This window comes from Magnolia sinica, chromosome 13 (genome assembly GCF_029962835.1).
Source record: "Magnolia sinica isolate HGM2019 chromosome 13, MsV1, whole genome shotgun sequence".
NCBI lineage: Eukaryota > Viridiplantae > Streptophyta > Magnoliopsida > Magnoliales > Magnoliaceae > Magnolia > Magnolia sinica.
The window spans coordinates 59,596,132-59,611,337 of NC_080585.1; the positions used below are offsets into that span (position 1 = coordinate 59,596,132).

The 15,206-nt window shown below is 40.0% G+C and overlaps 1 protein-coding gene across 2 annotated transcripts; it reads right to left on the reverse strand.

The window, feature by feature from the left end:
• Positions 1–1,288: 1,288 nt before the first annotated feature.
• LOC131223794 (uncharacterized) lies at positions 1,289–14,591 on the reverse strand. 2 transcript variants are annotated; one of them, XM_058219305.1, is made up of 8 exons: positions 14,152–14,591; positions 12,190–13,296; positions 4,032–4,115; positions 3,878–3,916; positions 3,659–3,731; positions 2,228–2,328; positions 1,646–1,725; positions 1,289–1,334 (listed from the first exon to the last, which is right to left on the reverse strand). In XM_058219305.1, the coding sequence occupies exons 2-8, from the start codon at positions 12,222–12,224 to the stop codon at positions 1,330–1,332; spliced, it is 417 nt and encodes a 138-aa protein (XP_058075288.1). In that variant the 5' UTR covers positions 12,225–13,296; positions 14,152–14,591; the 3' UTR covers positions 1,289–1,329. The 2 variants fall into 2 exon arrangements, 1 of the variants encoding a protein (XP_058075288.1); XR_009160698.1 differs by lacking the exons at positions 1,289–1,334; positions 1,646–1,725; positions 2,228–2,328; ... (1 more) ...; positions 3,878–3,916; positions 4,032–4,115 and adding an exon at positions 11,687–12,019.
• Between the last annotated feature and the right edge of the window lie 615 nt (positions 14,592–15,206).

The window sequence follows — 15,206 nt, forward strand, 5'->3', positions numbered from 1 at the left end:
AGGCAATCATAGCTAGGCTATAGGCTTTCTAGGAAATTGTAACTAGGTGGGCCCACCTTGAAAAACGTGTAGGACTAGGAAGTGGGCCCCACCACATGATGAATGGCCAAGAAATGCTCGGGTTAAAATCACAAGATGTACATGTCAAATTTATGCATGAGACGCAGCGTTGGAACCGTGGCGCCGATACGGTCGCAATGACATAGGTTTCAAGTCGATCTGGGTTGGGTCTACATAACGCGACTTAAGGATGACCGCAAATGCTATCCACATGTAGCAGGTCGTTGAAATTCGACCGGTAAAACCACGGGACCTAGGGTAACGAAATGGATACTCGAGGTAAGGTCTTACATGAACCATAAGAAAATTATGATCTATCATTAAACTCGTTGGGTTTTGAAAAATGCGAGACAAGATATTGAAGAAAAGGGGAAGCAGAAGAGCCCTAATAACGTACGTGGAAAGATAACACACTCGTTGGGTTTTGAAAAATACGAGTCATGCCTGCCCTTAAAAACAATTTAGCACCGTGTGCAATTAGAAATGGTTTAATACTATTCCTGAACCAAAACACTAGCCGTTTCTAATAAACGATTTTGGTGTAGTGTTTCCTCCTACTTTCCATGTTGCCACAAATATCCTGAAAAAAGAAAACAACAAACAAACAGTTCACAAACAGAAGGTAGCCACTATGTACACCCACCCTTGATTGATATGCATACACCAATTTTCTATTTTGGGAATTGAAATGGTACAAAATTGTGGAAATGAAACAATCACAATGCGAGTACATACCAGGTAGGAGCAGACTACTCACACCAGCCTTGGTTGATTTGCATACAAACACTTCCATTTTTTTTCAATTTTAGGAAATGAAACATTACAAATGTGTACTACTATTTCAACCCCAAAATGGGAAATGAGCATGATCAAATCAATCATGGTGGGTGTACATATCAATTCCCAAACAAGAATTAGGAACAGAGCACAACAGAGGAAATCAAGATTAGAAAACCTGAAGTCTTGACTGTCTGAGATGTCCGACATCTGAGACTGAAAGTTACTGAAATTCAGACTCCCGATACTTGAAGTAGACTCTGATTCTGCAACTAACGTCAATAGAAGGAAGATAGAAGAATAAGAGGAAAATCTAGGATGGGATAAAGACAAATAGGAAGAAAAATTGAAATTAATGCAAGCCATCCAATATGCAGTCCAACAAGAAGAATCTAGCTGCAAGAGGAAGCAAACATAACAGTGTACCAGATGTTCAACCACCCAAATCAAGTTCAATAAATGAAGCTAGTAGATTCATGCAAGCTTGTGCCATCAGCCTGTAGTAGTTGAAAGATCATTAGATAAAATACACAATCGCAGTTGCCAAAAAGTATTATTCTCATAATACAAAAGGATTTATGCATACCGGGGTAGGTACGATGTTTTCGTCAGCAATCTTCTAAGCATTGTAAGCATAAGATTTGGACATCTAAGTAACATTAATCAGTGCATGCTAGAAATGCAAAGACATGACTCTTTCCGGTACACCATAAGTTATGTACAGGAACGCTTACAGCCAGCTTGAAGGTGCAACTAACAGGACATTTTCATTTTTGAACTGATGGCAAGAGACAATGATGCAATGCACCTCTAATCGAAGGGGTCAATTCGAGGATCATGCTCGCTTGCCATTGCCATCCCCGTGCAAAGGCATGTAGGACACATGACCTGCAACAAATGAAAACCAACAACATCATGAATTATGACAAAGCAATCCCAGCTGTGTAAAACATAATGAAGAAGAAACAAGTGGACTGAATGTTAAAGATCAGTAGAATGAAGCAATGACCCAATATAAAACCTATGCTTGAACAGCACTCCATACATCTAAAAATTGTCATGTTGGGTGCACATGTCAAAATCCACATTGGCAAACAATAAATGGACATCAGAACAATTTATTTTTTTTTAATGTTTGCAGCATGTTGGATTTTGATGTTTGCCCGTTTGGGAACACAGGTTTCTCGGGGTGGGTGGTTGCATTAAAGACCATGGTGGAAATAGCTTGATAGAATTCTCTGCAGCAGCCGGAATACAAGATTCCCAAATTTGCAGAGGCTGCTACACTTCTCCAAGTGACTAGATTAGTGATGTCAAAAGTTTGATGCCTGTGTCAAGTGACTAGATCATGAATTATCACCATAAAAGCCCTTCGAGAATGAAAACCCACGTGTAATATCTCCACCAAATGCTATAAAAACCAAAATCCATCTCCAGTATTAAATTGGCAGCAAGGCTTTCAACTTCAGCTAATAACCAGTCCCTCTCTTGCTGTAATTGTTTATCGAGTACACAAGTTGGAATCAGATATTGACAGGAAAAGAACAGTAGAAGGAAACAAACAAACAAAAGAAAGTTCTACTGCCATAGAATAGAAAACTTAAAAAGGTTTGAACCCATAATGAATGTTATTGATCATAGATAACAAAATATATACAAAATGACAGTAGGCACTTTAAAATGACATAAATCCTGTGAATGTGCACCAGCTGATGCATACTTGATTTCACCAAAAGAAATATCAGTTTTGATGTATATCCTAATGCCAACCATATAATAGAAAGATGGACACTTGCAGAATTGATAACAAGACCATTGAAGTCTGGGAATTGCCAGATCTACTCAATCTCACAAATTAGCTAAAAATCAAAGAAATAATTCAGGCACAACATTAAGGATCAAGAAGAGATCTTCAACCTGGTGATCATATGGGAGATTATTATTTCAGGATTACGAAGTAGCACATAAAACCAGCATCACACTCTGTCAGCTAAATGACCATAGAAAGATTACATACACGTTAGCTGAAAATCAAATTTACAACTAATCCACCGGTACGGTACACAAAGGAAAATAACCTACTTAGGTTCAAGCATTTTTCCCCCTTTTCTATAAAGATGGTGGGAATGGGATATTGTAATATTTCTACCTTTGCCTACATTTTAAAATATACTAGCATTTACATCTGTCCGAAAAGTTAAAAATATCTTTGCTGAAAGTGCTGTAAGGGGTAATGATCTGATAAGGCTGACAAATGGGGCTAGGCTGGGTGTGGCCAGCTGAAGCATGCTCAAGTCCAATACATGAGCTGAGGACTTGAGTTGAGGCCCACATGAATTGGGCTCCTGCCACCCAGACTGGATGACGAAACCAACAGGCTGCAAGGCTCAGCCCAGTCTCTTCGCACCCTGCATACAGTTACTGCTCTTCTTAACCATCTATTTGCAGGCCACAAATAAAAAATGTTAAGAATGGCATTAGTTAACAGCTCACCAAACTAGCAGAATGGAAAGTAGATTCCTTCTCTTTTTTACTCAATAACTTCAAAAAACACAATACCATGAATTTCATTACTACAGCTTCTTTTCCATTTCCATGTACAAAACTAGAATGATCCTTTTAGCATTAGAGCTTTGGAAGCTCCAAATCAACACACCAAACCAAACACCATTTGGAATTTCTTGTAATGGGTATCTAGAAAAAACCCCCCAAAAAACATCAATTTCTGCTGAAATTATTTAGAAATGGAAATTTGCAGGACTGGTTTATGGTTACAGCAGACACAATAATAGTACTTTTTTGCCAAATGGGGAGTCCTAACCATTGCATTTTGATTGAGTGTTGACTGTTGCTGTATTTTCTTTCTTGCCCATCTTTTTGTTGAATGTGAACCTCTGAAATGGCCAATTCCAGAGCATAAAACAGGAAGGTTGATCTAATGTGGGCAATCAATCCTAAAATTTCACCAATTTACCATTTAAAAGTTGACCCCAAACTGTTGGAGAAAGGCTAAGATGATGACAGCATTAGAAAATCTTACTCTTGGCCAAACCTCCACCTTGATTCTTGGGTCGACACCCTGCACCAGAAATAGCAAGAATGAGGGAAAAAAAAACAAAAAAAAAAAAACAAAATTATAGCAAATTGTGGCCACTGTGTTCATTTCTTTGATTTGATGAGGTAAGCTCACTTGCCATTTGTATTTGAAGGATGCCCACTCATTTCCTCTATTTGTGCTATTTCCAAAATTGTCACTTTGATATAGAAATGAAAGAAACCTTGCAAAACCAAGGCCAATTGTAAAGACCTTTGGCTAAGCCCAATAGATCACATAAACAAGCCTCAAAACCTGCTGTTCTACAGATTTTTTTTTATTTATTGAAAGGTTGCAAAAGCATAGGAAAACAAGCCTCAAAACCTGCATTTCTACATTGAACAATCATAGTTGGTAAAATGACAGGATGCACAATTAGATAGGGAAACAAGCCTCAAAACTTGCATTTGACAATGAACAAAATCATCGTTGATAAATTACAGGATGCACAAGCATAGGAAAAGAAGCCTCAAAACCTTCATTTCTAGATTAAACTATCATGGTTGGTACAAATGACAGGATGAACAAGCATAGGGAGTCTTCAGTCATAGTACTTCTGAAATTCTTACTTTGGCATATTGGGTTATATCATAATACAATCCAAACAAGAAGCTTCCTATTTGATGGATGTGTCAATCCTCTTTGTACCAATATCCTTAGCATTCATGATGCAACATTTAAGAGTTGCTGAAATAACATTTAGAACAACAATAGGACCAAGACGTTATTTGCCACAAAAATTATTGAGTTGTTTCAATTTCAGGATGTGGTCTTTCCACATGTTAGAATGCCAAATCAATGGCCCCATCACTATTTGCATTCATCAAGTGTGTGGTGAGGACCATGCTAATCGACAGCATATGCATAAAACACATCGGTGGGCCCGTGGGTGAGAGAGTGGATTCAACAAGGCTCTGACATGGCGTGATTTGATTGGGTCATGTGCTGCTCCCAGAGTCAAGCAAAGCATGTTTGAAAGTGGGGCTGGACCAATCAAATCTAGCAAAGCCAGGGCCTCACGAAATCCACTCCCAGTGGGTGAAGGGTCTGCATAGTACCCATGAGATAATTGACCAAACAGCTTTGATAAGCCCACGAGTGTAAAAATCTTCTCTCCTACATACTGCCACATTCACTTGAGTGGCAAATAGCATGATATCCATTTATCAGGTGAACCATACTATAGGAAATAGTGGTGATTGAACATCCAATCATTAAAAACTTCCTATGGCCCACTGTAATGTTTTCTTGATGTTTATTTGCCATCCAACCTGTTGATAAGGTCAAATAAACATGGATGAAGGTACCAAAAAAAAAAAAAGAAAAAAAAAAGAAAAAAAGAAAAAAGAAAAAACAAATATCGGCTTTATCCAAAGCATTTGTGGCTCATTAATGGTCAATCACCATTGTTTCCTATGTAATAACTGACCTCTATCAAAATCATCAGTTAACAGGCTTTCATGGTCATAATGCCTAGGTTAAGGATCTATAAATCTTGATATCTTAAGAAAAACACAGGAAGTCAATCGTGCCTATATAACTGTGACCGATCATTTGAAAAATATGGCCAGTCAACTAAACATGTGGAAAATAGACAGAATGGTATCATACTTCATAGTCGATGTTATGTTACTTGGTCTTGAGGCAACTTCCTTTTGCTTGGAAGAGCAGACAAATTGCCACTAAATATTATTAAAGAACACTAAAACTATAGATCAAAATTAAACCATGCCAGTCTATTGAAAAAATTAAAGATGAAGGTGCTTGAATGTGCACAACATATCAAAATTGACAAATTGGCACTAAATATTATTAAAGAACATAAAAACTATAGATCAAAATTAAACCATGCCAGTCTATTGAAAAAATTAAAGATGAAGGTGCTTGAATGTGCACAACATATCAAAATTTGAGAAAGGTGTCATGCTACCATGAAAACAATATAAATTGTGCATTGACTACCATACAGAAGCAAGTGTTGTTTGCATATCATGATACACCATATAGCAGATGAAAACACATTATAGAAGCCAACCCATGCCATGAGGCCTATCATGATGTATGTGTTTTATCCATTTTATCTATGTCGTCTATCTGTTTTTCCAACTTATTTTAAGGCATGAGCTCAAAAATGATGCAAATCAAGCTCATAAGCTTTCTTTTTCTTTTCTAGATGAAACTACATAGTTAAGAAGTACCAAATATAGATTTTTTTGAGTTTGCATAAAATAATATGGGCAAGATGTTCTCTTCATGAACCAAGGGGAAAAAAAATATATGTAATGCATATTATGCACTTGTTGGTTAAATGGGGGAGATATGTTTTTGGGCAAGGAACTCAGCCCATTTTTTGAAGCTTTAAGCAGGTATTGCAATTAGAATGGAATCCACAAGCTGAACAGCAAACCAAAATTGAATGTATTGAAATCACATGTAGGAAATTACCGGTAAAGGGGTTAGTTCAAATGATGAACGAGCACCATTCTCTCTTCTCTAAGCACAAACTCAAGAAAGGCCTCTTCCAAGCCATGCTGCTGATCTTGCCACAACTTCAATTGTAGCAATACAAGGTTGGCATGAAAGAAATTTTGTCCAACAGTGGGTATTTTTAGAGATTTCCCCTAATATCCAAAAAATTAAGAAAGACATGAAAAAAATTAAAATTAAATTAAATTAAAATTAAAAAAAAATAATCAGTCAAATGAAAATCAGACATACAGTTGTTAATTCAATGGTCGAGGCGGAAGTTTCAACTCACGTTGTCATCATCATTTGGGCTACTAACGAAAGGTTGCAAATCTGACTCCAAAGGGTAACCCACAAACTCCCAAATCTTCTAAATGTAATAACGTGAGATAAGAATGGCTCTTATTCACTTGCATTTTGAGGTGAAAAAGTGAGAAAATGGGAACTTGCCTAATATAATTGCTATTTCCCAAGACACTTAAATGCTTAGTGAATGGGTTTTGTGATGGGGACATCACGCGCACACGCGCACTTACACCGCCCCCCCTACGCACGTACGTACGTAGATGGAGGACCCCACCATCGATCTGCCTCGATGACGACGTCCAGGAAGGGCCTCCTAGCCAGAAGTCAAGTTTTAGTTCAGAAAAGTGGCCCGATAGTCAAAAAAAGCCCACCATGGGATCTCATGATCGTGGCCCACTCGTCAGATTGGTTTTATATTTTAGGTTTTGCTTATTATTATTATTTAGAACATAGTGAACACTTTAGATTTCCTCGTTTGGTTTTTATTTTAGTTTACTTCATCGCCAAGTAATAGGTGTCGCACATGGTGCGAGTTTTTGGGTATAGGGTTCTCCCTATAAATAGGCACCCTTTGTAGTTCTTTTCAATTGATTGAAGTTAATAAAAAATTCCTGCTTTATTTTTCTGCTCTCTTCGTGAGTTGTGGAAGAATTCAAAAGTGGGTGCGAAGCCCTCCCTTTTCGAAGGGCTAACTACCGTGGTGCGAAGCCACATCGATCCCAATTCACCCCCATCTTCCATCATCTTTTTTTTCCATCTTCCCCACCATCCGTACTTTGAATTTGTCCTTTTGTTGCATCAGATTTCTTCATTGAAGCAGGTTTCCAGATTTCGGCCCGCAGGCGAGCTGAAACTTTGGCGGAGCACCACGCACAAACCGTACATCGGATCGAGCTGAAATTTGGAGGTTTTGGAGTCCATCCCTGGCTGACCAGGGCCAAGGTGGCCTTTTTCTGAATAGTGGGCCCCACACATGTGCGGCTGGGATCACACGCACGTCCGTTTGGGCCATTGTTGTTGTCCACACGCGGGATCATCTTTTGGCTCAGGTTTTTATCCTCTTTATCCTCTCATAGTCATTTTTTCATGAATCCTAACCCTATATTACATGATCCCTAATTGATTTGCCCCTTTTTATCACCTTAGGGTTCCTTGAATTGAAATTAGGGAATCCCTTGGATTAGGGACTGATTTTTATGCATGAGTAGTTGATTTTATTTCCCTTTGACATTGTTTGGTTTATAATTTTATTGGTCCAGTCCTACCCTGTGTCGGCTTGGACCCGCATAGATTCCCCTTTAATTGAATGTTTGGATTTTCATGTGGGATGTGGAATTTGTGTGATTGTTTCTGAATTGATGTGATCTAAGCCTGCAATCTTGCATATCATATTTAATTTTCCATGTCCTGCATCAAATTTGGTATCAAAGCCTAGGGTTCTTATAGGGGAATTCACCACATATTTAGGGTTTAGTTTGTTTGAGTCCTTCATGCATTCAGTCCATCATATATAGTTGAATTTTAGTAACAGTGTGTAGTCTCCTTCATATAGAGTCTCGTAGGGTCATTTAGTTTTTAGATGCATATAGTTGTCATAGAAGGTCTTTAGGTTGAGCAAGTCAGTGTATGCCCACACGTACGGGTCGCGGTTTCGGTTTGCACCCTACACTAAACATGGAACAATTGCAAGAGTCACTAAACAAGATATCTCAGACGTTGGAGTCTATGATTAAGCGCTTGGAAATGGACCAATGCTGTGAACAGCTTGATATACGCATTACCCGACTAAAGACCATCGCTAGGACAAACCCCACCATTGGGGTAGATGTCCAATCTCAAGCAGGTGACCTGGAGGATACACCAATGAATGGAGTTGGTCAAGGAATCAATTATGGGTGTGCACCCAGACACCCACCCCATGAGAGACATAAAGACCATTATTTTGAGGGGTACAACATGTGTGGCCTTGTGGCTGGAGAGAGTGCACCAGCGGTTAGTGTAGAGTTACCCACTGAGGCCATTCCGGTAATGGATGAGTTACGTGATATCTTTCCTGATGATCTACCGGATGAGTCCCCTAGGAAGGATATAGAGCACACCAGAATATGGGATATCGTAATACCTACAACCGAGTTCACGTTGAATAAGTTTGTCGATAGGTCCACAGGTCTAAGTCCTTGTGAAGTCGTTACTGATTATAAACCTAGGAAACTTATTAATCTTGTCCCTATGTCACTGTCCCATAGGCCGTCAGAGTCTGCAGAGTCTTTTGCGCATCACATTCATTCATGGCATCAAGAAATCAGGCAGAAGATCATGACTAATAATGAACATTGCACATTTTATACAGACCAGTATGAATGTTTCAAAGGATTCAATATTGGGGACTCTGTGATGGTCTGCATCAGGCCCGAGCGGTATCCTTCGAGGGCCGTTCGTAAGTTACACGCGTGTAGCGCTGGACCCGTCAAAATTTTAAAACGAAACGGTCTCAATGTGTATGAGATAGATCTTCCACCTTCCATGGGAATTAGTTTCACATCTGATGTGGAGGATTTAGTTGCTTTTTAGAGGACCACTAATACTTTGTCCAGCCCTTCGCCCACCCATCCTGATTCCTCATATTTATCCCTTGAACCATGGCCCCTTTCCAACCCATTTTTCCAACCTCTACCTCCCATATCTACTTTTCCTAATATTTCTTCTCAGCCTCTACCTCCCATACCTACCCTTCTCGACCCATTTTTCCAGCCTCTACGTCCCATACCTACCCGTCCCAACCCATTTTCCCAGCCTCTACCTCCCATATCTATCCTTCCCAACCTATTTTTTCAGCCTCTACGTCCCATACCTACCCGTCCCAACCCATGTTCCCAGCCTCTACCTCCCATACTTACCCATCCCGACCCATGTTCCCAGCCTCTACCTCCCATACCTATCATTCCCGACTCATTTTCTCAGCCTCTATCTCCCATACCTAACCTTCACACACCCAAAAAGGAAATAGAGGATATCCAGGACCATCAGATAGTTTCAACGTCGGACGGCGGGTTTCAGAAGTACGTGGTTAAATGGAAGTTACGCCCAGCTTCAGGCAGCACGTGACTCACTGAGGAGGAGCCTCAGATACTTGATCCTGACATCCTGAAGCGGTTCAGGAGTTTTATTTCTCCAGTGGCGAATTCTTTGCAGCCGGGGAGAATTGATGGGGACATCACGCGCACACGCGCACTTACGCCGCCCCCCCTACGCACGTATGTACGTAGATGGAGGACCCCACCATCGATCTGCCTCGATGACGACGTCCAGGAAGGGCCTCCTAGCTAGAAGTCAAGTTTTAGTTCAAAAAAGTGGCCCGATAGTCAAGAAAAGCCCACCATGGGATCTCATGATCGTGGCCCACTCGTCAGATTGGTTTTATATTTTAGGTTTTGCTTATTGTTATTATTTAGAACATCGTGAACGCTTTAGATTTCCTCGTTTGGTTTTTATTTTAGTTTACTTCATCGCCAAGTAATAGGTGTCGCACATGGTGCGAGTTTTTGGGTATAGGGTTCTCCCTATAAATAGGCACCCCTTGTAGTTCTTTTCATTCATTGAAGTTAATAAAAAATTCCTGCTTTATTTTTCTGCTCTCTTCGTGAGTTGTGGAAGAATTCAAAAGTGGGTGCGAAGCCCTCCCTTTTCGAAGGGCTAACTACCGTGGTGCGAAGCCACATCGATCCCAATTCACCCCCATCTTCCATCATCTTTTTTTTCCATCTTCCCCACCATCCGTACTTTGAATTTGTCCTTTTGTTGCATCAGATTTCTTCATTGAAGCAGGTTTCCAGATTTCGGCCCGCAGGCGAGCTGAAACTTTGGCGGAGCACCACGCACAAACCGTACATCGGATCGAGCTGAAATTTGGAGGTTTTGGAGTCCATCCCTGGCTGACCAGGGCCAAGGTGGCCTTTTTCTGAATAGTGGGCCCCACACATGTGCGGCCGGGATCACACGCACGTCCGTTTGGGCCATTGTTGTTGTCCACACGCGGGATCATCTTTTGGCTCAGGTTTTTATCCTCTTTTATCCTCTCATAGCCATTTTTCATGAATCCTAACCCTATATTACATGATCCCTAATTGATTTGCCCCTTTTTATCACCTTAGGGTTCCTTGAATTGAAATTAGGGAATCCCTTGGATTAGGGACTGATTTTTATGCATGAGTAGTTGATTTTATTTCCCTTTGACATTGTTTGGTTTATAATTTTATTGGTCCAGTCCTACCCTGTGTCGGCTTGGACCCGCATAGATTCCTCTTTAATTGAATGTTTGGATTTTCATGTGGGATGTGGAATTTGTGTGATTGTTTCTGAATTGATGTGATCTAAGCCTGCAATCTTGCATATCATATTTAATTTTCCATGTCCTGCATCATTTTGCCAAGAAAGAAAATTCAAATTTGTTGTAAGGATCTAAGAAACATCATTTCTTTTTTTAGTGTGATTGATTGCAATTCTATAAGAATAAATCATTCCTTGAGAAAACTGATGTGGCACATCTGCGGAATATGATTCATTCATCATGTGGGTCCTGCCATCAATGGGCTCTTACTTGGAAATAGGATTCTCTGCTCAACATTTGGGTATGCATGTTTAAGCAACAATCCACATTTGATTTGCATGTGTGTCCCACCTGATGAGCTGACAGGCCTGATTTTTGGGCCATCCCACGTTAATGATGGGACCCACCTGATGGAAGTGCAGATAACATCTGATGTTAGAATTCATCATTGAATTATAATGTTTTGATATTCTCTTTTTTCTATAACAAACAACTGTTGTTTTTTTAGGACTGTTGGAATTCTTGTTCCAGTTTATATACTGGCAAGAGCACTCACTGCAATTCAACGTAGGGGCCAGCAATAGGTAGCTTCCCTTTTCCAAACCTACAAGCGGGATCTAGGCTGTTCACCAGGTGGACCCCATCTTGGAAAAAAAGAACTTGGAGTTTTTGTTTCGCCTCAGAAACACTTCTCGGGTAATGGATATAACTGGAAAACAGAGCCATGTGTATTTAGAGTCATTTTAATCCATAAAAAAACAAGGTTTTTCCATATATTTGATCTCTTAAGCATTGTTCAAAACCCAATTAACACACATATACATTACATCATCAACTTCGACTCATTTTGATGTGTAATATAGATAGCAGCAAAGAAAGCAGAAAATAAGCTATATTTTAGGTAGTGCATGAAATAGCAAATCCAGCCATCTGCACAATGTGGGACTGTAGTACATGACAGTGTTGATTCTTGTGAGTTGCTGAAATGCCTGCACATGAAAATAGCAACAATCCATCACAGAGTGCATAGAAATATAGATGCATGTGACAAATTAACACACAAAACAGATCCACCATCGAAACTTCCAACAACATTTTTTTTAAATGGCAAAGCAACCTAAAATTTTTTTTTAAAATGCAAAAAAAAGAAGGAAAATACCTTGCCAAGAGAAAAATGAGAGATAACCGAAACATCAATGCACCCGGGGCGCATGTTAGTAGGAGGGGAAGGGAAGAGGGTGTTGAAGCTCACCATTGCTGCTGCTACCGCTGTTGCTATTGATGCATTTCGTTTGGGTTTTGTTGTGAGAGAGAGAGAGAGAGAGAGAGATGGGTTTGGGAAGTAGATGATTTCAGTTTTGGATTGGCCGATCACATAAGATTCTTCCTTCCAAGATAGAAAATGTTAACCCTCTCTCTACAAGCATTTGAGGAGTTATTTGATACTCCTGGCAGAGTATAACACTAGATATGCAGACATTAATACGAAAATCACCAAACCAATCCAGAAAACAAATCTCGGCAAAACTAACCTCCAAAATGGGATCTGAGATCGAGAATCGAAACCCTATTTCATGAAAATGGAATCCGAGATCAAAGATTCAACGCCTCAAAAGCAGTCGAACGACAGAAATTCTGCTCGAAAACAAGTGGATGGAGCGAAGGTCGATCAATTTACGATCTTCTGCAGCTACAGAGATCGAGATGGACAGAGATCGGGAGTGAGGGAGCGGGAGAGAGAGAGGGAGAGAGATCGAGAGGGAGGGAGTGAGGGAGTGGGAGAGAGAGGGAGACAGATCTGGAGGGAGATAGATCGAGAGGGAGGGAGTGGGAGAGAGACAGGGAGAGAGATCGAGAGGGAGTGAGGGAGAGAGAGAGAGAGAGAGAGAATGGGTGCGGCTGCGGTGGAAATAGGGTTTTTCTTTGGTTTGGGAACGGCTTAAAAATTTAGAACCGTTTCGGAACCAAATACGTGGTCGTTCCTAAATGGTCTTTTTGGTGTAGTGATTATCAAGCTCAAATTAAAATCCAAACATGAACTAAGCTGTAGATATTTTTTTTCCTAAATAAAATCTTGGCATGTATATTAATAGGAGATTTACCATGTAGTGCCTAGCCATGTATTCAAGAGTCACACCAATGGGAACTTGTGAATCATACACAACCAGTTCAACCTGCCAATGATTATAGCGATTTGTTGGAAAATCATTGACAGTGTAGCGGCAAAACTGGAGGAAAAGTCATGGAGGCCTTTATTGAAACTTACCTGCCAAAATGTAAGACAATGAGCCATTTTCCTTGTAACAGCAGAGAAACCTGTACAATTGAAATTAAAGAATAGTAATAGCTAGAACATGAAACTACCAAAACTAGAATCATGCGGAAGCTCTAGGAAGGCATTAATATAATGCCAAGCTTGTATAGCTTTAAGATGATCCCATTTTCCAAATCATCACCCATCAAGATTTTCTTCAATACATTAAGATGCTTCAAGCAACTTAAAGCAATTATCATTTTGACAACATTTCAAGTGGATAGCGAACAGAATGTGCAAAAGAATGGATATTTGCAGGATGGTAACAAACGTAAATCAAAATGAATTTTTCTGAAGAAACAATGGTTTCCCATGCAAGTAAAACACACTATGAAAGAAAGCGAAGAATAAAATGAAAATGTTCACTTGGAGTGGTTGTCATAATCACCAAATTCACTTAACAAATAGAGCCAATGCGAATATAAATAAGAATTCAGAAGCAAAAAATGGGTGTCAGCTAAAACCCTCATCTTTTAATTGTAGGTGTCAGTGAACTTCGACGCTAACATCATTAATTCACAGAAGATAGTGTTTTTCTTAGCATCTACACTAGAAAGGATATAGTGATTGGCCCATTTGCCAATTCAACAGATCTGTGCTACAATCTTGAGGTGGCAAGTGCCAATTCAACAGATCTGTGATACAATCTTCAGTGTCCTCGAGTTTTCTCCAAGGCAAATGCGAAATTAAAAATATAGTAACAGAGTTGGTCAATCAGTTACATAGTTCATAAAGCCACATAAACACATTCGATATCTGGTAAATACTCCGGCCATAAAGGGCAGGGGATCCTCCATGCATACATACCTCCCCAGTTTGGCACCCAGTCCAAACAGAAAGAGCCACATCAGAACTAACACCATCCCCAATAGAACCACAAACATGAACCTGCTGCCACCACCCACACCTCAATGGCTTGCAGTGACAGCACATGCAAGGAAGATTCCTTGATTGGTCCGTCGATGCATACACAACTGACAGTCACCTCAGCCTTGATGCCAATGGAGCTCCAATTACAAGGAACACCATCCTTCATGTACTCCTTCCTGAGAAGATATGGGTACTCTGCAGATGTGGCAGGACCGGCAGGGATACAATCCAATAAGCTTACGCTAGAGCTATGCTCCAGGCTCAACGATGATGGTTTTTGTTATTCACCTGGATGAAACACGATAATAACAATGAAATGGACTCATCATTTATAAGTTCGAAAAAGAAAAAGAAAAAACCAACGAAAAAAATAAAAAAGAAACCACCAAAGCCTATACCTCTGGCCTTCACCATAAATCAGAGGTCGCAAAGCCTGTTTTTGCCGTCTGCACAAGAACAAGCTAAAATATCAAAATAAAGAAGACAAGGTTTTGTTGCTTGCTGAATTGCAATCGATAATAACACCCACCATTGAAACCTCTCTAGGGCCACCGTGATGTTTTTTTACCATCCAACCTATTAATAATGTCATGTAGACCTGGATGAAGTGAAAACACATATATCAGCTTGATCTGAAACTTCTGCAGCTCCTAAGAAGTTTTTAATGGTGTGCCTTTAAACCCCACTTTCTGGCCCACTAAAGCCTTGGTTCTGCCTTATTTTTGGGTTCTTACCTTACAATGATCTACAAATAGGGATGTGCGGTGTGGATAAGATGTTTGCATCATGGTGGCCCCCACAGAGCTCTACCCGGACGGATTAGGCAATCCGCTTCCGCTAGATTGGTGATGTGTGGTTATTGGCGTTACCACTAGCCAAGTCGGTGTTCTGTGGGTCTAACATGATGTATGTATTTTATCCACGCCATCCATCTATTTGTTAAGATCATTTTAGGGCTTGAATCCAAAAATGAGCCAGATCTAAGTCTCAGG

Excerpts from the sequence above, each read along its gene's own strand:
- LOC131223794 (XM_058219305.1), bottom strand. The coding sequence starts at position 12,224 with ATGTTTCGGTTATCTCTCATTTTTCTCTTGGCAAG. Across the intron at positions 3,917-4,031 it reads GCATCCTTCAAATACAAATG|GGTGTCGACCCAAGAATCAA; the intron begins GCAAGTGAGCTT and ends TTTCTGGTGCAG. Across the intron at positions 2,329-3,658 it reads CACTCAATCAAAATGCAATG|CAAGAGAGGGACTGGTTATT; the intron begins GTTAGGACTCCC and ends AAACAATTACAG.